The sequence below is a fragment of the Mixophyes fleayi genome, chromosome 9, assembly GCF_038048845.1.
Source record: "Mixophyes fleayi isolate aMixFle1 chromosome 9, aMixFle1.hap1, whole genome shotgun sequence".
Lineage (NCBI taxonomy): Eukaryota > Metazoa > Chordata > Amphibia > Anura > Limnodynastidae > Mixophyes > Mixophyes fleayi.
Genome location: NC_134410.1, coordinates 10,181,688 through 10,202,707, shown reverse-complemented (window position 1 = coordinate 10,202,707; position 21,020 = coordinate 10,181,688). Strand labels below are relative to the sequence as shown.

The following is a 21,020-nucleotide window of genomic DNA, read 5'->3' as shown; positions in this document are numbered from 1 at the left end:
ATTAATGTTGTATCATGACCATCGTCCATCCTCGATTTAATTTCTGTCATTTCCTTCCAGACCCAGTAACTGGTTCCTCATCTCCGACGTCCTGAAGAAGCTGAAGTTATCCTCCCGCATATTCCAAGCTCGCTTCCCGAACTTTGAAATCGCCAGCGTGCAGAAGAAAGAGTTCACCAGGCAGGTGTTCACTAGCCAGATCCTCACGCCGGCCGAGGGGACGGACCTGTGGCCTCAGGACAGCGGGGAAACTGTAGAATTGATAAAATATGAACCGGAGCTGCTACGGCTCTTGGGGTCATCTGTGGAATCCCAGAGCGTCAACAGCTGACGGCCGAGCAGAAGTCGTCTGCAAGTACCTTCAGCCGCAACGGAGGCAATAACCCAGATCAGGGCGTGGAGGCGGCCTTAGCAATGTCAGAACCGGTGAATGGATGTCTTGGTTTGTGTCATTTCATTCCCATTCTTCCTGTGCCGACTGGCTTTTATATACAAACTTACATCGCTTATGTATTTTCCACAACCGCCATGGTTATGAGATTGGCAGCACACCGTTGTGGAGGGCAGTGGTTAACCCCACCGGACTGTTCCCACGTTCCTTGTCAGAATCACTTACTATCTTCATCCATCCACCATCTATGTCCTTTCTACGTCACGTCAAATTATCGATTGTCTTCGTGACTCATCCGTTGGACGTTTTTTTGTTGGGTTTTATTTTATTTTTTTTGTTTCATGAGGGTTTGATTAATTTGTGTCCAGATGGTGTTTTGGAGAAAAAGCTCAAATAATGCACTGGTTCGCCCACAAGACAGTAAGGATCAACTGACCCCTCTCTCGGCGCCCAAAACTAGGATAGACAATCATGGTTCGTTTGTCGGAAGAAGCTTGGGATCGAAGCCAACCACAGCCAAGGAGTCGACAGAATTTAGACGCTGTAAACGATTTTAATTTTCGATTTCTTTTTTTTTCTGTCCATCCTCAAAAACTCAGAAGATGCTTTCTAAATGAATACGTGCAGACCGGTGACGATGAGGAGGACCGACCACCAGGCTGGCAGGAGTAAACGGAGCTACCTAACCTGTAGAAGTGTGGTCTTCGACTCGCTCCACATGTAGAAGCCCAAGCCGTTGTATGTGCTCGTCTACTGATAACACGCAAACGAGACATGGTATGGGGTTTCCACGGACGGTGTAACGGCCCGCGGCAGCAAGCTAAGAACAGGCAGGCTCTGGAATAAGTGCGCCAAGGCGGCCTGGCCTACACCACTAGGATGCTTTAGCCCCTCTGTCTTCAGTGGGCACTGCAAATTCATAGACAGCATGGCTATAGACTGGGGAGGAGGAGATGTGTGTGAATGTGCTCAGGGGTCTTCTTCCCACTAATCCAATGCTTCTTACTTTTTATAGTAAATGCTAATTTTAAAGCAATTTGGAGTGAAAGGAGAAGCGCTTGACTGCTTCCTGTAAGGAACGGAGAAAACGAGACACGATGAAATCACAGAGCCCCCCCCCCCCCCACCCCCACCCCTTCCTGTGCGGGGACAGTCGTGCGCCGCTACACGAGACCCGCACGGCACTTTAACTTCTTGTGAACTGAGAATTTTTTCTTTTTATTGTAAATGGTACAGTTTTATTGTACGGGTGCTAAAAAAAAATACAACAAAAAATATTCATTTGACGGCTTGGACAATCCATTATTTCAGGGTATATATTTATTGTGGAATTTGCTAGGGTAATAAATGACTATTTTTGATGGATGTGGTATTAGGTGAACTGAAGCTTTTTTTATACGTTTTCAGCATTACGTCCAGTGAATGGCGTGGGCAGAATTTATGCAGGAAGCAGTGGGCTGCTGGCATTAACCTGCTTACACACAGCCGAAAAACACTTCTTTGCCATCTACATGTGATTACCTGGGTAACACGGTTATTACAGAATAGACCAGGAGGGTGAAGGGTGATTTCTGCAAATGTTCTTAACATGAAAATGGATATTTATAATATATTATAAATATCTCTCTATATATATTATATATATTATTATATAGTGTTTTTTTATATTCTCTTCTTTTCTTTTTTGTGTTATTTTTGTTTGTTTTGTTGTGAAATAAAAGTTCAGCATAAATTGCCATAATTGTTTTGTTCAGAGATAACTTTATTTCACTACATCAAGCTTAGGCAACGTGTAGCTCTATAGATGGCTAAGAACTACAACTTCCAGCATTCCCTGCCAACCTCTGGCTAAAAAACGACTTTGGAAAGAATATAGTTCTGTTGCCCAGCTTCGGGGGAGGCATTGAGCACTGAAGAGTTAATTATTTGACTCCTCCCCTTTTTGGTAATGATGCCGTTTTTTAATATGCATAACTTGGTCAATTACTTAAAGGGGCGACCCCTCCCTCCGTTGGATTTGCAAGTCTAGTTCAGCCCAAACCTTCATTCAGACTCCACCATTACTCTTCAGGGCCGCCTTTATAGTAACCCAGTAAAAATAAAACTCGCCTGCAGCCTGTCCCAACATTCTCATTGTGGCGACTTCGGGCTGCGTCCACCCGTGGACTAAGCGCTAGGGCATGACGCAGGGGAGTTTTAGTTTTGATTGAGTCAGAGTAGGGAGAGGGAGGAATGAGAAAATGGGAGGACGAGATGAAGGTCTGAGCAGGAGCCGCAGCTAAGGGATGGGGGAGAATGAGGTAAGTTGGACTTTACGGAAGGGAGAGCAAAGTACAACTGTAAGAGGGTGGAACAGATACTGAAGGAGGTGGAGATGTAAAGTAGGGAGCCGGCCTCGCAGGGAAAATGGGAGTGTCGGGGCAGAGAGAGGGGTCGGGATCGGGGGGAACGGATGGGACAAACTAGTGTGAACACCAGTTACTGAGACAGAGAAGACAAAATAAGAATGAGAAAACTAGAAGAAGGTGTCAAAAGAGGAATAGGGCAGCAGAAGGGCAGGGAGCAGAGGAGGGCAGGGAGCGGAGGAGGCCCATGGCAGCAGAAGCTCAGGGCATGGTGCAGGGGGAGGCCCAGGACTGGGTGCAGAGAGGGCCCATAGCAGCAGAATCCCAGGGCAGGGAGCGGAGAGGGCCCAGGGCGGGGAGCGGAGAGGGCCCAGGGCGGGGAGCGGAGAGGGCCCAGGGCAGGGAGCGGAGGGCCCAGGGCAGGGAGAAGAGAGGGCCCAGGGCAGCAGAAGCCCAGGACTGGGTGCAGAGGAGGACCAGGGCAGGGTGCGGGGGAGGCCCAGGGCAGCAGAAGCCATGGGCTGGGTGCAGAGGAGGACCAGGGCAGGGTGCGGGGGAGGCCCAGGGCTGGGTGCAGAGGAGGACCAGGGCAGGGTGCGGGGGAGGCCCAGGGCAGCAGAAGCCCAGGGCTTTGTGCAGAGGAGGACCAGGGCAGGGAGCAGAAGACCTCAATTTTATACTGAAGAGAAAATAACATGCTGAGTATAAACTTTGGGAATGGCAGGAGTATTGTAGACTGACATAAGAAAAGTTAGATTGTGGAAGGGAATTTTGGAAAATATCAGCTAAATGGATATATTCGAGCAGGACAACTAAGGGAGCCAGACAAACACCTGGGAGAGGTGGATTCGGGGGTAAGAGACACGGAAAGACACAGTATAGAGATATAAGGATTGACGCACATGCGGTAAAAGTTATATGTAGGCAAACCAGACCTATTAGGGATGTAGGTCTTATTTCACCCTTTTTAATTTATTTTTATTCTTTACAACAAACGAAGAGGAGCAGCAGATCTCCCCCTTGTTTGCTCCTTTTAGGTGAGAGAACCCCACACCGTTGTATATCGCTGTTACCAGCGTACGTTTCAGGATTTTCCCTGTGGGTCTGTGTTCATGTTACAATAAAGCTTCGGATTTTGACAGCAGCCAGTGAGGTCGCTTGTCCGTGTTTGCTCCCGCCCTGTTATCCTCTGTGGCTGAGTCGGGGTTTCTAATGGAGCATTGCAGAATGTAGAGAATTCTCTGGCTGTTTCCTGATCTCTGCTCCTACCCCCCTGACCCAAATTCCACTTTCTGGGTGGTTCAAAGAAAGTTCAGTTTGGGCATTAGCCGCCCAGAGGCTACTAATTATGTACCCATTTCACATTTTTCTATACTATTAGCTGATGTTGTATTACCCTGGCAGATATTGGACTGCAAACGTCTGACCGAGTTTTTTTACGAACATTTTCTGACAGTTTGTAATTTTTATTACTGGTGCATTATTATACAATGTCAAACTATATCCAGAAGAGGAGTAGAATTAAAGACTGAAGCCCATGGCTTCTAAATAAGGATTTGCACCCTTTTTGCTATCCTCTTACTTATTTTGCTTACTGACAGATGTAATTTGGATTTTTTTTATTTTTACTAACTATTTCTAAACGAACTGACTTCACATGTAAAACATTTCGGGTGTAACGATGGCGACGAGCGATCACTGCGCGGTAACTGACGTCCCAATGAGCTTGTTGCTCAGAAAAGTGCAGAGTTATCAAACAAACAATATTACCATCTGTAGAGTAGCCGTGATAAAATCCCTTCTCGAAAAGTGATATCACAAGGGGAACTATTAACTAAAGGTTAATTCATGTTTTCCCCAGTTAAATCCTTCCCCCCCAATGAGCAGAATAGTGGATGGGTAACTGCGTTTTCAATTCTCTGGACAACACTATCTTGTGAGTTCAAAGGTTTTTTTAATTGGTCTAATTAAGACAGTTAATAATATCCTTTGAGTAAATCCATCAAACTGGAATTTAAAGAGCTGCTAATAACATTTCACAAACATATAGGTAAAAGTTCCAGATGTTTATCAGAACTAAAAGTATCTAAAATAAATTTCCTGTTCGGAATCCCGTTGAAGGACTCTCCAGCTATTTTTTTTTAAGCCAACTTTTGCAGTCAATGACTGCTACTTGGAACATTAGTTTTCATTTAAGTGCTCAGGAAATGTCAATACACTATATGGATAAAAGTATTTGGCCACACCTGTTAATTATTCAATTGAAGTGTTTCTATCCAACCCGTTGCCAGAAATGTATAAAATCAAGCACCTAGCCATGCAGTCTCCACTTGAAAACATTTGTGATAAAAAAATGGATTGTTCTGAAGAGCTCAGTGACTTCAAGCGTGGTACTGTGATAGGATGCCACCTATGCAATAAGATGGATTGTGAAGTTCCAACCCTGCTGGATATTCCACGGTCAACTGTAAGTGATTTTATTAGAAAGTGGAAGCGTTTAGGAACAACAGAAACTCGGTCACGAAGCAGAAGACAACGTAAAATCACAGATCGGGGTCATCGACTTCTAAAGCGCATGATGTGTAAAAGTCGCCAACACTGCTGATTCCATAGCTGAAGAGTTCCGAACGTCCACTGGCATTAATATAAGCACAAAAACTGTGCGGCGGGTGCTTAATGGATGGGTTTCCATGGCCGAGCAGCTGCATACAGCCTCACATCACCAAGACCAATGCCAAGCGTCGGATGGAGTGGTGTAATGCACACCGACACTGGACTGTGGAGCAGTGGAAATGTGTTCTGTGAAGTGATGAATCACGTTTCTCTGTTTGGCAGTCAGATGGGCGGGTCTGGGTTTGGCGGATGCTGGGAGAACGTTACCTGCCTGACTGCATTATGCCAACTGTGAAGTTTGGTGGAGGAGGGATAATGGTATGGGGCTGTTTTTCAGGGTTTGGGCTAGGCCCCTTATCTCCAGTGAAGGGCAATCTTAATACTTCAGCATACCAAGTCATTTTGGACAATGCTATGCTTCCAACTTTGTGACAACAGTTTGGGGAAGGCCCTTATTTATTCCAACATGACTGTGCCCAGTGCACAAAGCAAGGACTACAAAGACATGGTTTGATGAGTTTGGTGTGGAAGAACTTGACTGGTCCGCACAGAGCTCTGACCTCAATTCCATTGAACACCTTTGGGATGAACTGGAAAGGAGATTGTGAGCCAGGCCTTCTCGTCCAACATCAGTGCCTGACCTCATAAATACTCTACAGAATGAATGGGCACAAATTCCCACAGAAACACTCCAACATATTGTGGAAAGCCTTCCAAGAAGAGTGGAAGCTGTTATCACTGCAAAAGGGGGACCAACTCCATATTAAAGTATAGGTATCTGAATACAGTGTCATTACAGCCCTTGTTGGTGTAATGGTCAAGCGTCCCAATACTTTTGTCCATATAGTGTATAATGGCAAACAAAGCATGAGAGCATACCCGTGGGCCTGATTCATGTCAGGACGCTACTTGCGTACTAAAAAAGAGCGCGCAACTTGTACGTTGTTCCGACTGTTCAAATCCAAATGGCCTCAAAATACGTTTCCGTTTGAATCTGGGTCCACATACGGTCTGCCTAAGTGTTACTGCGGCAGCATGGTGGTGTAGTGGTTAGCACCTCTGCCTTACAGCACTGGGGTCATGAGTTCAATTCCAAACATGGCCTTATCTGTAAGGAGTTTGTATGTCCTCTGGGTGTTCCGGTTTCCTCCCACACTCCAAAAACATACTGGTAGGTTAATTGGCTGCTAACAAATTGACCCTAGTCTGTGTCTGTCTGTGTGTGTATTAGGGAATTTAGACTGTAAAGCCCCAATGGGGCAGGGACTGATGTGAATGAGTTCTCTGTACAGCGCTGCGGAATTGGTGGCGCTATATAAATAAATGATGATGATGTTACTTGCTGTATGTAGACCGATAGAACAGACAGCAGTATACGCACAAGTGTCTGTTCACTAAAAGGTCACATCAGAACAGATTTATTTTTTTTATAAAGTAAATGAACAACTCTTAACAATGTAATCATAATAAAATATGGATTATTTTTTTTTTTAATTTTTTAACATTAAATATATAAATCAAGAGGTTTTTAATTGCGTACTGTACATACAATCAGTTTTATATAGTCAATCTTCCTTATATACACATGTTCTGTGGAACGCATACGTGTAGTTTTTAATACAAAGACTACGTTCAGTGGCGTAATGTTTGTTTCTGCGCAGTGATGTTTCACGCAAGATGCGGCATGCAGACGGACTTGCGTCCAACCGTGAATCAGGCCCTTTATGAATGTAATTAATAAATCTAGATTAGGTTTATTGTTCATTTAACATAAAACCTAATATGCCCACATGTTGGGGAAAAAAAGGGTTAATGAAAATATAGTCCCAACATAAAAAATATCACAGTAATGATCTAATAAAATGAGTAATAACACTGCTGTCACCAAACTAACACAATATATTGTGCAGATATCCTCTTTAGTATTCAACTATTTAAAACAGTGCTACTATAGAAGATTTTCAGGGGTATTTTTGGTTGGATACACTCAAAATTATTAACTTTCAATTGAACATTAATTTTCTGTAGAGTGAATTGGGCTACAGGACAACATTTGGTTATGTCTGATATTATGGAGAGTGTGTCGTCTGTGGGCTGTGATTTTATCCCGTCTGTTACCCTGTGTAATGCTTTCCACAAGGTGGCGATAGATGCTGTATGACAGTGGATTCCAAACTTTTTCAGTTCAAGGCACCCTTAGGGTCTCCAAATTTTTTTCAAGGCACCCCTAAGCCAAAATAATTACCAAGTAGTCCCCCGCCTTGCTTACCACTGGCCCTGGGCGAGGCACCCCTTTGAGATCTCCAAGGCACCCCAGGGAGCCCAGGCGCACAGTTTGGGAACCACTGCAGTATGAGCTTATATTCTGGGCTTGTGCACAAGGTGGCGATTGTATGTTGCATGATGATCTTTTATATTCTGGATTTATCCACAAGGTGGTGATATATGCTGTATGACAGTGGTTCCCAAACTTTTGCAGTTCGCGGCACCCTTAGAGTCTCCCAATTTTTTTCAAGGCACCCCTCCAAAATAATTACAGAGCAGTCCTGTTTTAGAACTAGTTGGGTCAAAAAATTGTAATAAGTATTTAGGTCACGACAGAAATACTTATTTAGTTGTGTGCAAAAATGCCCCTCTGCATCCAGACACTCTGCCCCCTCTGCAACCAGGCACACTGCCCCCTCTGCATCCAGGCACACTGCCCCCTCTGCATCCAGACACTCTGCCCCCTCTGCATCCAGGCACACTGCCCCCTCTGTATCCATGCACACTGCCCTCTCTCACGTTGCTCCCTCTGCCCTCTGTCCCCCTCCTCTGCCCTCTGTCACGCTGTCCCCCTCCTCTGCCCTCTGTCGTCCTCCTCTGCCCTCTGTCACGCTGTCCCCCTCCTCTGCCCTCTGTCGTCCTCCTCTGCCCCCCTCCTGTGTCCTCTGCCCCCCTCCTCTGTCCCCTTCCTGTGCCCTCTGTTGTCCTCCTCTGCCCCGTTCTCTGCCATCTGTCCTTCTCCTCTGCCATCTGTCCCCCTCACTCTGCCCCACGCCAGGCGTTAGCCATAAAAAAAAGAAGGAACACAGAAACTTACCAATCCGCCGGGCGCCGGGACCCAGCAGACTCCTCTCTCCCGCAGCAGCTTGTCACTGACGTCGATATTCAGTGACAGCTGCGGGAGAGAGGAGTCTGCTGGGTCCCGGCGCCCGGCGGATTGGTAAGTTTCTGTGTTCCTTCTTTTTTTTTATGGCTGGCCCGCGGCACCCCAGTGACAGCGCTGCGGCACCCCTGGGAGCCGCGGCGCACACTTTGGAAACCGCCGCTGTATGATATTCTTTTATAATATTGGCTTGTCCACAAGGTGGCGATATATGACCATTTTAAATGCATTTGCTCTGTCTCAGGTGTTCTCCATCAAATCTAAAACAAGTTTCTAATTTCTACTGCATTACGTCTATGCTAAATACGTTAAGCTGTTCTCATAGAAGCACGTCGGCTCTTACTGGATTAACCCTTTTTATCCTTGCGTTGCCATTGTTGGTACTATTAGCACCGACCCTATAAATAGTGGTATAATATAAAGGAAAGAATAGTATTATCCTAGAACTGTATAGAAAATCACAGGAAAGGAGTTGAAATGAGTTCGTATCCCCCAAATCACCATCTGCACATTTTGCGTTCTATTTTTATACAGTGGAGTGAAGGATAGCACAAGGTAACGGATTGCCCATTGATTTTCTTAATGTGTTAAGGGTTATTCTGTATTTGTGGGGCAGGATGAACTCAGGGGCAGAAATTTGGTGCTTTTTTATTATAGAGCAAGATAGGGGCTGACTGGGGCCACAACAGCATGGTATATATATGTATGTGATATATATATATATGTATGGGTGCGTGTATATATGGTGGAAAAGGCAACCACAATAGTCCCTATCCAGCAGGGAAAAGTACAGCCAGGGTTAAGGATCCTGCTGGTACGTGGAGAAAGGAGCACATACACAGGTGCACGACACTGGTGTGATGTATGTGTGTATAAAAGGATTGTGGGAACTGGTGGACGAGGCTTCCGATGCTGACAAGCAGCCGGACGATAGTGAGGGTCTGTGGACATAGTTAGCTTGTTAGGAAGCCATGGATTCTTTATGTTTGTTATTCTGTTTATGCTGTTTTTTTGCTGAAATAAAACAGCTACTGCTTAGGAAGCTTGGACTGAGGAGTCTCTTATTTGGTCATTTCTGCAAAGTGGTGTCATCGTGGGATCTTAAAAGAGCAGTCAAAAACACAGCTGTCCACCCAGCCATCCAGACGACAAAAGGTAAGTTTGATTTACAGAAAAAAAAAGTTTTGTATGTTTGTTTTCACTGTTTCCTTACAGTGGTTTTTTCTTTTGTTGTTGCTTTTCCCATTTGCTTGTCAGTGTATGTTAAGGGAAGCGCAGTTTCACTATCCCGCCAGATCAAGTAGCAAGATGGAGGAAATCCTCCGAGCGTTAACTAATGTGACAGCCACACGGTAGCCCCAGGAGGGCCAAATGCTAGTCGTCACCGAGGCTCAGGTGGAAAGTAACAGACTGTGGTGGGAGCATGGACCCGCTGTGTTACAAAAGATAACCTCCTCTGACGACGTTGAGGCGTTTTTGTTATTGTTTGAAAGGACGACGACACGTCTTAAGTGGCCAACAGGTGAATGAGTAGAGAAACTGGCTCCTTACTTGTCGGATGAAGCCCAGCAGGCCTATATGGATATGTCCGAGGATCAGGCAGCAGACTTTAAGAATCTAAAAGCCGCCATTTTGGCATGGATAGGGGTGACAAGGCCCAAGAAGGCACAACGATTCCATGCCTGGCAGTTTAGATTGGGATCTGCAACGCGTGCCCAACTGGCAGACCTGGCAAAGTTAACAAACGGTTGGAGACCGACCGCAATAAACTGGTCAGAATGTTAGAAATCCTGGTTATTGACCATTTTGAGGAAATCTGAGTCTGGAGCTACAGACGCCCCTCAGGCGTTTGAGGAGCTTGCGACAGCTATTGACCGGTATTACACTGTGGAAAATATGGCCCGGACAGCTGAGAAATTTGTCAAGCCAGACTAGGCCAAAACCAATACCAGAGGTGGGAGAAGACCGCAAAGTGACCCCAGCGAAGTGTTTTGAGTTTGGAGATATTGTTCAGAACCGATGAATTATTTGGTGGTTCAACTAGACCCCAGGTTTCCTGCTTGTTTCACCATGTCCTCGTCCACAGGGAATCCACTGCTATTCCGAGTGACCGTCCTGATACGGCAACAAGCGGTGTTAGCGTTGGTGGACTTGGGTAGTGAAATCACCTTGGTATCCGGCACTGTGGTTCCAGAAGGCCTGTCGAAACCGGCTACCGTCAGCGAAAGTCCTGTGCATTCACGGGGTCACCGAGGAATATGACTGCGTCAATCTTCCCATTACTGTAATGGGGCGAACAGTGCATGTGGTAGCAACAATAGCCCCAGGGTTGCCATAGCCTCTTATTCTGGGGTGAGACTTTCCCCTGTTCTGGGAAATTATAGCAGACCAAATCGGTCAGGACATGCCGGCAACTGAGTCACTAGCCGAACCTCCGACCTTACTTGATCCTGTCTTTCAAGACCTGGAACTAGAGATAAAGGCCAAGAAGCCGCAATACTTGGAACCTGAATGCCAGGCTTTGGCTGCAACTAGGCTGCCGTCATGTTTTAGAACACGGGAGAGAAAAGTCCTAGCTGGAGAAAGTCAGGAGGGAACAGAAGCCCTGCCAGAGGGTGAAGATTGGTCCCCAATATCCAGGACTGTGTCACTCCAGGACTTTGCAAGAGACCAACTTAATGATAGTGCTTTGAAAAATACTTATAAATATGTGGTGGAAGTGAATGGAGTGTGGAAGGCTGAGAGACCAGCCAGGGGAGAACCTTATTTTATAATTAAAGGGGATCTGTTGTATAGGATGGCAGTGGTACAGGAGAAAACAGTTATCAACTATTGTGGTGCCACAGGTACACGTTCCTTTGGTACTAACAACAGCCCATACACACCTTTTGGGGGGGGCATCTGGAAGAGAAGAAGACTCTAAATCGAGTGGTCCTGAGGTTTTACTGGCTGGGGATCCGTATGGCAGTCAAGAGATAATGTTAACCTGTCCAGTGTGCCAGCGGACGGCCCCTAAACCAGACTATCGAGCTACCCTGGTACCTCTTCCTATAATTCCAGTTCCATTTGAGCGAATTGCTATGGACTTAGTGGGTCCCTTGGAGAAGTCTGCCCAAGGGCTTCAGTATGTATTAGTAGTCCTTGATTACGCTACACAATACCGTGAGGCAATTCCACTAAGGAATATTAAATCAAGCACTATTGCCAAAGAGCTGCTGTTAATGTACATTTGACTGAGAATCCCGAAAGAGATCCTAATGGATCAGGGAACCCCCTTCATGTCAGGTTTGATGAAGGAGTTATGCAAATTGCTAGGGGTGCAAAGACTGCAGACCTCGATGATATATTGTAGTGGATTTGAAAGAAATATTGTTTCCAAAAAGTTTCTTGGAGAATGCGGGCATTGATCCCGCTACCTCTCGCATGCTAAGCGAGCGCTCTACCATTTGAGCTAATTCCCCTTCCTTAAGGTGATACTCTTGACGATATGAAACAGAAAAGAGCTTTGAGTCCAGATATACTTGCTAGGGGTGCAAAGACTGCAGACCTCGGTTTATCATACGCAAACCGACGGGTTGGTTGAGCGGTTTAATAGGACCCTAAAGCAATCAGACGAGCTGTGACTCAGGATAAAAGAGATTCGGACACCCTGTTACCCTATATCATGTTTGAGATAAGGGAGGTGCCACAAGCATCAATGGGGTTTAGTCCCTTTGAGCTCCTGTTTGGGAGACAACCCCACAGAGTTCTGGATATCCTCAAAGAAGAGTGGGACCAGCAGGGTCCCAAAGAACCAAATATAGTATAATTTGTGGCCCAGTAATACGATTGACTACAACAGATCGGCCCATTGGTAAAACAATACCTGACGAAAGCGCAGGGACGGCAAAAGAAGGGTTATGATACCCGAGCCACCCTATGCACCTTTAACGCAGGTTACAGGGTGCTCGTCCTAGTACCAACTCAGGAAAGCAAGCTGTATGCACATTGGCAAGGCCCTTATGAGGTAATAGATCCCATAGGGCAAGTAAATTACTGAGTGCGGCAGCTTGGTAGAGGGTGAAAAGAGCAAGTCTATCGTGTCAACTTGTTAAAGCCATGGGTAGAGGAAATCCAAACACTAAGCGAGCGCTCTACCATTTGAGCTAATTCCCCTTCCTTAAGGAAATGCTATGATGATATGAAACAGAAAAGAGCTTTGAGTCCAGCTATACTTATGTATTAGGCAGTGTGTAGCATGCAAATTTGTATACTCCTAATTGTGATACCTCAAAAAATGATGGCAGTGATATCTTTCCTGTATTGTGACCCTTGTGTAAATAACAATCATCAGGTCTCAGTTCCTAGTTAACATGAATTTACATGGGGTACAGACTCCACTTCTAATCTAACCATGAATAGGTAATTATACTGATACTATGGTATGTTATTACCAAATTAATAGGGAGGGGGGTAGGGTGCTGCTTCATCCCCAAACTACAGTTGCGTTTTCCTCATAGAACTTTGAACTTTCCTTTCTAAAGATATACTCCTTCAATTCATCCATGTGTCTCTGTGGCGCAATCGGTTAGCGCGTTCGGCTGTTAACCGAAAGGTTGGTGGTTCAAGCCCACCCAGGGACGTTTAACATTTTTTCCTTCTCTGGCTACAGGATTGTCCAGTAACATACAGCAACATGTATCTAATATATATAAGCCTAGCGGTGTGTGTTTGTGGAAAAAACTATTTTCTCAGAAAGGGCTCATCCAATTGACCTGAAATTTGGTATACTGACATTATTTGACAAAAAAATTATAATAGTGAAGTCAGTTAACTTCCATCATCCCCCCTTCCCCCCGTGGGAGGGGTAGTAAAGGCTAAATTTACCAGTTGAGGGCTCAAACTCTTGACCGTGTGGGTATTTATCAGAGCCTGTGTTTGGTCATGGACAATTGTATGTCACATTTTCACGAGTACGGAGAAGCAGTGATGTGAAAGTGCAGGTTATGAATACTGCCCTTCAAGGAAGACTGATTGAGCACAGCGATAAGGTGTTTAGCAGAAACGTTGTGTATCGAGAGGTTTTAGAACAGTAAGACGATGGAGGTTAAGGATGTGGCGATGAAGATGAAGGATGAGGTGATGGAGAAGAATGATGAGGTGGTGACATGTGGACAAAACCACGTTAAAAAAGGGCGCTTACGTCGGGAAGTAACGCTCTTCCCCTGAGGAGGCCTGGGCTAGCCCCAAATGCATGACAAGAACCTTTTTAACACCTTAGGTAGCTTGATTTGACTAGAATGCATGAGTATCATGCACGGGTTAACTTGTAGTATATATGTGTACATTTACCAGACTGCTTTCTTCACATTTCCTCAATGCACAAACTTACAACATAATACATGAACATACAACATACCTACGTGCTGACCCAAAGGTTTGCAAATAGTTTTAGATACTGCTAGAAAAGGCTTTTAAAATTGAAAATCTGACAGCGTATAAAATGCAGCTGACAAATCTACCTGAAGAATATATCAAGGACAGATTCAGGAACTCTCTGGATTAATTCTGGATGCTCGCACATTATTTTCAAAAACAATAAGCAATTTACTATTATAGAAGGAAACCTAAAGCCTATTAAATAATGTGGTCAGGCTTATGTGCCTCAGCGATATATATTGTAGTGGATTTGAAAGAAAAATTGTTTCCAAAAAGTTTCTTGGAGAATGCGGGCATCGATCCCGCTACCTCTCGCATGCTAAGCGAGCGCTCTACCATTTGAGCTAATTCCCCTTCCTTGAGGCAATTAGCGTGTTCGGCTGTTAACCGAAAGGTTGGTGGTTCAAGCCCACCGAGGGACGTTTAACATTTTTTCCTTCTCTGGCTACAGGATTGTCCAGTAACATACAGCAACATGTATCTAATTATAATAGTGAAGTCAGTTAACTTCCATCATCCCCCCTTCCCCCCGTGGGAAGGGGGGATGATATGAAACAGAAAAGAGCTTTGAGTCCAGCTATACTTATGTATTAGGCAGTGTGTAGCATGCAAATTTGTATACTCCTAATTGTGATACCTCAAAAAATGATGGCAGTGATATCTTTCCTGTATTGTGACCCTTGTGTAAATAACAATCATCAGGTCTCAGTTCCTAGTTAACATGAATTTACATGGGGCTCAGACTCAACTAGTAATCTAACCATGAATAGGTAATTATACTGATACTATAGTATGTTATTAACAAACTAATAGGGAGGGGGGTAGGGTGCTGCCTATAATAAATTATAGGGGGGGCTGCATATGCTAAACTATAAGGAGGCTATAATGTGTGAGGGAATGGGGGGTGGTGTCTTAATAGTACATGGGTGGAAGTTAGGCTATTAATTTATTGGTGGAGTTTAGATGGGGGCTAATTATTTAATGGATGCTATTTTATTTGTGGGGTGATAGTGGGGCATTTTTATTTTATTGGTGGGGCCTATTAAATTAAGATGGGGTGAAAGACCTTTAATTTAATGCTGAGGGTGGATTGGGTCTATTATTGAATGTGAGGCTGAGTTTGGGAGGATGGTCGTGGAAAATGCTTATATTAAACGTAAATTATTATTAATTTATTGCTGGGGCTGCTTAGAGGGGGTAATAGGTTTATTTATTAAATGGGAATACTATTAATTTAATGTTGGGGTTGGTTGGAGGGAAATAGATCTATTTTCTTATATGTGAGTACTATTACTTTAATGTTGGTGCTGGAGGGAGGCCTAATTATTAAATGTGGGCGCTATTAATGCCGATGAGGGTTGGAGTTTTCAAAATTTCATGTACCCATTTTTTTTCAAAATAGAGCATCCAATATTCCAGGATCCAGACAAGAAGGAACTGAGCTAAAGACACCAGCAGCCACAGGTGGTGAAAATGACAAGAACAGGTAGGAGAGACCAGGACATTCTGCCAACTGTCCTGAATCTGGTGGGGCATTCCCGAATTTGGGTGACTCTTGCTTAGTCAGGATTTGGTCTGACTACAAGGACAGTTGGGAGGTATGTCCCTCTTCAACGTACTGCTTGTGAAGGCAGAGCTGTGTGCACCTAACAGTAGTGCCTGTGTATTTGTCTAAAATTTGTCTAAAATGATAACCCCCTGTCTTAATTGCACCAGCTCCCCCAGCACCCGCTTTGCAGCGCTACATGGTATTAGGTGTGCCCCAGTAATTGTTTTCCCTGTTGGGCCCTTCATGCCCCAGACCGACACTGTATGTATATATGTATTTGTCTTTATGGGCAGGGAATGGGTTTGTGTCATCCCACAAGTGTTGGATTAAATAGATCTCAGGTCACTGGAGAAACCACAACATTAAATTGCATTTACTGTCTTGTTCATGTAATCCGTCTAGGACATTCCTAGTCCACCCTCCTACCACTTTATAGCCATATAAAACAAAACGTTAGTGCATCCTTGGCGCCAACTCTGTATTTGGGCAGAGTTAGGTGGACTAAGTATGTTCCTTGCCATCAATGGAATCTTCTCTACCTTCATCTTGTATTGTGAAGCTATGCGGTTTGTTAGTGCCACAACTATGTACTTTAAATGGTGTTGCCATCTAGCAAAATTAAGTGTTGCCACATCATAAAATTATATTTATTACTCCACTGGTAAATGGTATACCACTAGGTCTTCACCCCCAAACTACAGTTGCGTTTTCCTCATAGAACTTTGAACTTTCCTTTCTAAAGATATAATCCTTCAATTCATCCTTGTGTCTCTGTGGCGCAATCGGTTAGCGCGTTCGGCTGTTAACCGAAAGGTTGGTGGTTCAAGCCCACCCAGGGACGTTTAAGATTTTTTCCTCCTCCGGCTACAGGATTGTCCAGTAACATACAGCATCATGTATAGTATATATGTGTACATTTACCAGACTGCTTTCTTCACATTTCCTCAATGCACAAACTTACAACATAATACATGAACATACAACATACCTACGTGCTGATCCAATGGTTTGCAAATAGTTTCAGATACTGCTAGAAAAGGCTGTGTATAAAATGCAGCTGACAAATCTACCGGAAGAATATATCAAGGACAGATTCAGGGACATTCTGGATGCTCGCACATTATTTTAAAAAACAATAAGCAATTTACTATTATAGAAGGAAACCTAAAGCCTATTAAATAATGTGGTCAGGCCAGAGCCGTAACGACGGTGGTGCGGGCGGTGCGACCTCCCCGGGCGCAAGCCCAAGTGGGCGCAGCCGCCCGATACCCAAGCAACAATCGATTCCTCAATACCTGGAATAGCTTGGCGCTTCTGCCTGCAGTGGAACGCACCGAAAGCAGGAAGTTCGGCATTCAAATGCCGGACTTCCTGTCAGTGGAACGCACATGCATTCCACTGACAGGAAGTCCGGCATTTGAATCCCGAACTTCCTGCTTGTTCCACTGAGGGCAGAAGCACGAAGCTATTCCAGGTATTGAGGAATCGATTGTCAGTAACATCTGTTAATATAATGACTTGTGCCATGTCTTGTGCCCAAATAAACACGTAGCACCCCCCCTGTGTGATGACCCCCCCCCCCTCTGGAGAATATAATATGTATCACAGTTGTATTTAGCCCTCCTTTGTATCTCTCCTACCCCAGAGATAGTTATACTTCACTGCGGTCCAGAGATACAGGAGCCTCATTGTCTGAGACATAATGACCCGCTTTAAATTATTTAATTAATCCCTTTAAATACATTATAGTAGAATTAAATTACTGACGATTGGCAAATTTTTTATATGACACCTACAGGATTATTTCAGTATCTTTTTGATGGCATAGTTACTTTTAACAAAATGGCAATTGGTCTCAGTTTATAGATGGAGATGGTCACGTAGCTTAGGTTGGTTGGTTAAAATAGCAGCAATAACTGCAATATGCCCTGATATAGTCATGTGTGTGACCCCAAAATTAGCTTGATTTCCCCCATAATCACATAAAAGTCAATCTGCTCATTGTGTACATGTTAGTTCTTTGCTCGGCTAGTACCACATGGAGAGGTTTTAGGCTGCCTGAATGTCTAACTTACTAAACTAAAGCTAACATTTGGTTTGATGCCAAAAGCACTAGTTAAAGAGAGGTGAATGTTGTGTCTCTCTCTCTCTGTAAAAAGCTAGCCACACCCACACAGGTTGGCCACACCCACTTGTCAAATGCCACTCCCACTTAGATGGGGGGCGCCGGTGCCCTGTCTCGCCCAGGGCACCAAAATGTCTAGTTACGGCACTGGGTCAGGCTTATGTGCCTCAGCGATATATTGTAGTGGATTTGAAAGAAATATTGTTTCCAAAAAGTTTCTTGGAGAATGCGGGCATCGATCCCGCTACCTCTCGCATGCTAAGCGAGCGCTCTACCATTTGAGCTAATTCCCCTTCCTTAAGGTGATACGCTGACGATATGAAACAGAAAAGAGCTTTGAGTCCAGATATACTTATGTATTAGGCACTGTGTAGCATGCAAATTTGTATACTCCTAATTGTGATACCTCAAAAATTGATGGCAGCAGTGGCGGATCCAGGGGGGGGCAGTCGGGGCAATTATTCCCCCTAGCAGACACTTGCTGCCGACGGCTGCACAGTATGTGCAGGTCCGTTCAGCCGTGACAGGCAGGGACAGTGTGCTGCCCGGCTGCTCTGATTGTGTTTAAAACACAATCAGAGCAGCCGGGCAGCACACTGTCCCTGCCTGTCACGGCTGGACGGACCTGCACATAGTGTGTAGCCGTCGGCAGCCTAAGATGTTAGAAAGGGGGCTGGGCCTAAATCACCCCCCCTAAATCGCCCCGGGTACAACAGTTTTCTAGATCCGCCCCTGGATGGCAGTGATATCTTTCCTGTATTGTGGCCCTTGTGTTATAAAAATATAATTACTGCCACACTGGTAAATAGTATGCCCCTAGGTTTTCCACCCCAAAATACAGCTGCGTTTTTCTTATAGAACTTTGAAGTTTCCTTTCTAAAGATATAATCCTTCACCTCACCTTGTGTCTCTGTGGCGCAATCGGTTAGCGCATTCGGCTATTAACCGAAAGGTTGGTGGTTCAAGCGCACCCCAGGACGTTTAATACATTTTCCTCCTCCAGCTACACGATTGTCCAGTAACTTACAGCATCATCTATAGTACAGTCAAGGCTAAAATTTTTGACAATGACACAAGTATTGGTTTTCACAATGTTTGCTGCTTCAGTGTTTTTAGACCTTTTTGTCAGATGTTGCTATGTTATACTGAGGTAACATTACCAGCATTTCATAAGTGTCAAAGGCTTTTATTGACAATTACATTAAGTTTATGCAAAGAGTCAATATTTGCAGTGATGACCCTTCTTTTTGAAGACCTCTGCAATTCGCCCTGGCATTGTGTCAATCAACTTCTGGGCCACATACTGACTGATGGTCGCCCATTCTTGTCTAATCAATGCTTGGAGTTTGTCAGAATTTGTGGGTTTTAGTTTGTCCACCCGTCTCTTGTGGATTGACCACAAGTTCTCAATGGGATTAAGATCTGGGAAGATTCCTGGCCATGGACCCAATATTTCGATGTTTTGATCCCTGAGCCACTTAGTTATTACTTTTGCCTTATGGCAAGGTGCTCCATCATGCTGGAAAAGGCATTGTTCATCACCAAACTGTTCTTGGATGTTTGGGAGAAGTTGCTCTTAGAGGATGTCTTGGTACCATTCTTTATTCATGGCTGTGTTCTTAGGCAAAATTGCGATTGAGCCCACTCCCTTGGCTGAGAAACAACCCCACACATGAATGGTCTCAGGTTGTTTTACTGTTTTACTGTTGGCGTGACACAGGACTGATGGTAGCGCTCACCTTTCCTTCTCCGGACAAGCGTTTTTACGGATGCCCCAAACAACCTGAAAGGGGATTCATCAGAGAAAATGACTTAACCCCAGTCCTCAGCAGTCCAATCCCTGTACCTTTGCAGAATATCAGTCTGTCCCTGATGTTTTTCCTGGAGAGAAGTGGCTACTTTGCTGGCCTTCTTGACACCAGGTCATCCTCCAAAAGTCTTTGCCTCACTTTGCGTGCAGATGCACTCACACCTGCCTGCTGCCATTCCTTAGCAAGCTCTGCACTGGTGGTGCCCCGATCCTGCAGCTGCATCAACTTTTTAGGAGACATCCTGGCGTTTCCTTGACATTCTTGGGCGCCCTGAAGCCTTCTTCACATCTATTGAACCTCTCTTCTTGAAGTTCTTGATGATCTGATAAATGGTGGATTTAGGTGCAATCTTACTAGCAGCAATATCCTTGCCTGTGAAGCCCTTTTTGTGCAAAGCAAGATGCCTATGGGCTGGTCCAATGGTTTGCAAATAGTTTCAGATACTGCTAGAAAGAGCTTTTAAAATGTAAAACCTGAGAGCGTATAAAATGCAGCTGACAATTCTACCAGAAGAATATATCAAGGACAGATTCAGGGACTCTCTGGATTAATTTTGGATGCTGGCAAATTATTTTGAAAAATAAGGAGCAATTTAGCATCATAGAAAGAAGAATGAAAGCCATTAATAAATAATGAGGTCAGGCTTATGTGCCTCAGCAATGTGCTGTAGTAGATTTGAAAGAAACATTGTTTCCAAGAAGCTTCTTGGAGAATGTGGGCATCGATTGCGCTACCTCTTGCATGCTAAGCAAGCGCTCTACCATTTGAGCTAATTCCCCTTCCTTTAGCCAATGCTGTGAAACAGTAAATTACTACAACTATGTACTTTAAATGGTGGCGCCATCTGGAAATATTAAGTGTTGCTACATCATAAAAATATAATTATTGCCCCTGGTAAATAGTATGCCCCCTGGTCTTCCACCCCAAAATACAGCTGCGTTTTCCTCATAGAACTTTCCTATCTAAAGATGTAATCCTTCTACTGGATATTGTGTCTCTGTGGCGCAATCGGTTAGCGCGTTCGGCTGTTAACCGAAAGGTTGGTGGTTCAAGCCCACCCAGGGACGTTGAAGATTTTTTCCTTCTCTGGCTACAGGATTGTCCAGTAACAAACATCATCATGTATAGTACAGTCATGACTAAAAGCTTTGAAAATAACAGAAGTATTGGTATATCTCCCGTTCCCATTACTTGCTCCGATTTCCATTTTATTCCGACTGCATCCATTCTGTCGATTTCCCCCCCTCATACAACCAGGGCCGCCGAGAGAGGGGGGGGAGCGGGTACTAATTACCTGGGCCCGGGCATGTCAGGGGGTCCGGCCCGGGCCCTTGCGCTGCCGATTTTTTTTTTTTTCTAAAACTTTTTTTTTCTTTCTTTCCGTAAGGCGGCGCAATTTTTTTTAGCATGCTCAACTATAAGGGGGGGGGGGGGCATGAATTTGTTGTACCGGGGCCCTGAATTCCTCTTGGCAGCCCTGCATACAACAGGTTCTAAACCTTTTGTGCACTTCTGGAAAACTCAACCCTTTGGTCAAGAGTTATGAATTTCCAATCTGCGCTCTTTCCCCCCTTAGGCTACTCTGTACGATTTCCAACCAGTTCCTGTTCAACTTACATT

General features: G+C 44.6%; 1 protein-coding gene and 6 non-coding genes across 11 annotated transcripts in view; 4 read left to right on the top strand and 3 right to left on the bottom strand.

Moving 5' to 3' along the window:
* The window catches only part of BCORL1 (BCL6 corepressor like 1), a 58,464-nt gene extending 56,792 nt beyond the window's left edge, over positions 1 to 1,672 (top strand). For all 5 annotated transcript variants that reach the window (XM_075186352.1, XM_075186353.1, XM_075186350.1 and 2 more), the window contains one exon: positions 61 to 1,672. In XM_075186352.1, coding sequence (XP_075042453.1) covers positions 61 to 331 — 271 coding nt within the window. In that variant the 3' untranslated portion in view covers positions 332 to 1,672. The remainder of the gene's footprint in view (positions 1 to 60) is intronic.
* A 10,213-nt stretch (positions 1,673 to 11,885) lies between these two features.
* On the bottom strand, positions 11,886 to 11,958 carry TRNAA-AGC (transfer RNA alanine (anticodon AGC)). The gene has a single exon. It is a non-coding gene; the product is annotated as a tRNA-Ala (tRNA).
* A 1,087-nt stretch (positions 11,959 to 13,045) lies between these two features.
* Positions 13,046 to 13,119, top strand: TRNAN-GUU (transfer RNA asparagine (anticodon GUU)). The gene has a single exon. It is a non-coding gene; the product is annotated as a tRNA-Asn (tRNA).
* A 1,077-nt stretch (positions 13,120 to 14,196) lies between these two features.
* Positions 14,197 to 14,269, bottom strand: TRNAA-AGC (transfer RNA alanine (anticodon AGC)). The gene has a single exon. It is a non-coding gene; the product is annotated as a tRNA-Ala (tRNA).
* Positions 14,270 to 16,231: 1,962 nt separating this feature from the next.
* TRNAN-GUU (transfer RNA asparagine (anticodon GUU)) lies at positions 16,232 to 16,305 on the top strand. Its single transcript has one exon. It is a non-coding gene; the product is annotated as a tRNA-Asn (tRNA).
* A 1,504-nt stretch (positions 16,306 to 17,809) lies between these two features.
* Positions 17,810 to 17,882, bottom strand: TRNAA-AGC (transfer RNA alanine (anticodon AGC)). Its single transcript has one exon. It is a non-coding gene; the product is annotated as a tRNA-Ala (tRNA).
* Positions 17,883 to 20,393: 2,511 nt separating this feature from the next.
* TRNAN-GUU (transfer RNA asparagine (anticodon GUU)) lies at positions 20,394 to 20,467 on the top strand. The gene has a single exon. It is a non-coding gene; the product is annotated as a tRNA-Asn (tRNA).
* The last annotated feature ends 553 nt before the right edge of the window (positions 20,468 to 21,020 follow it).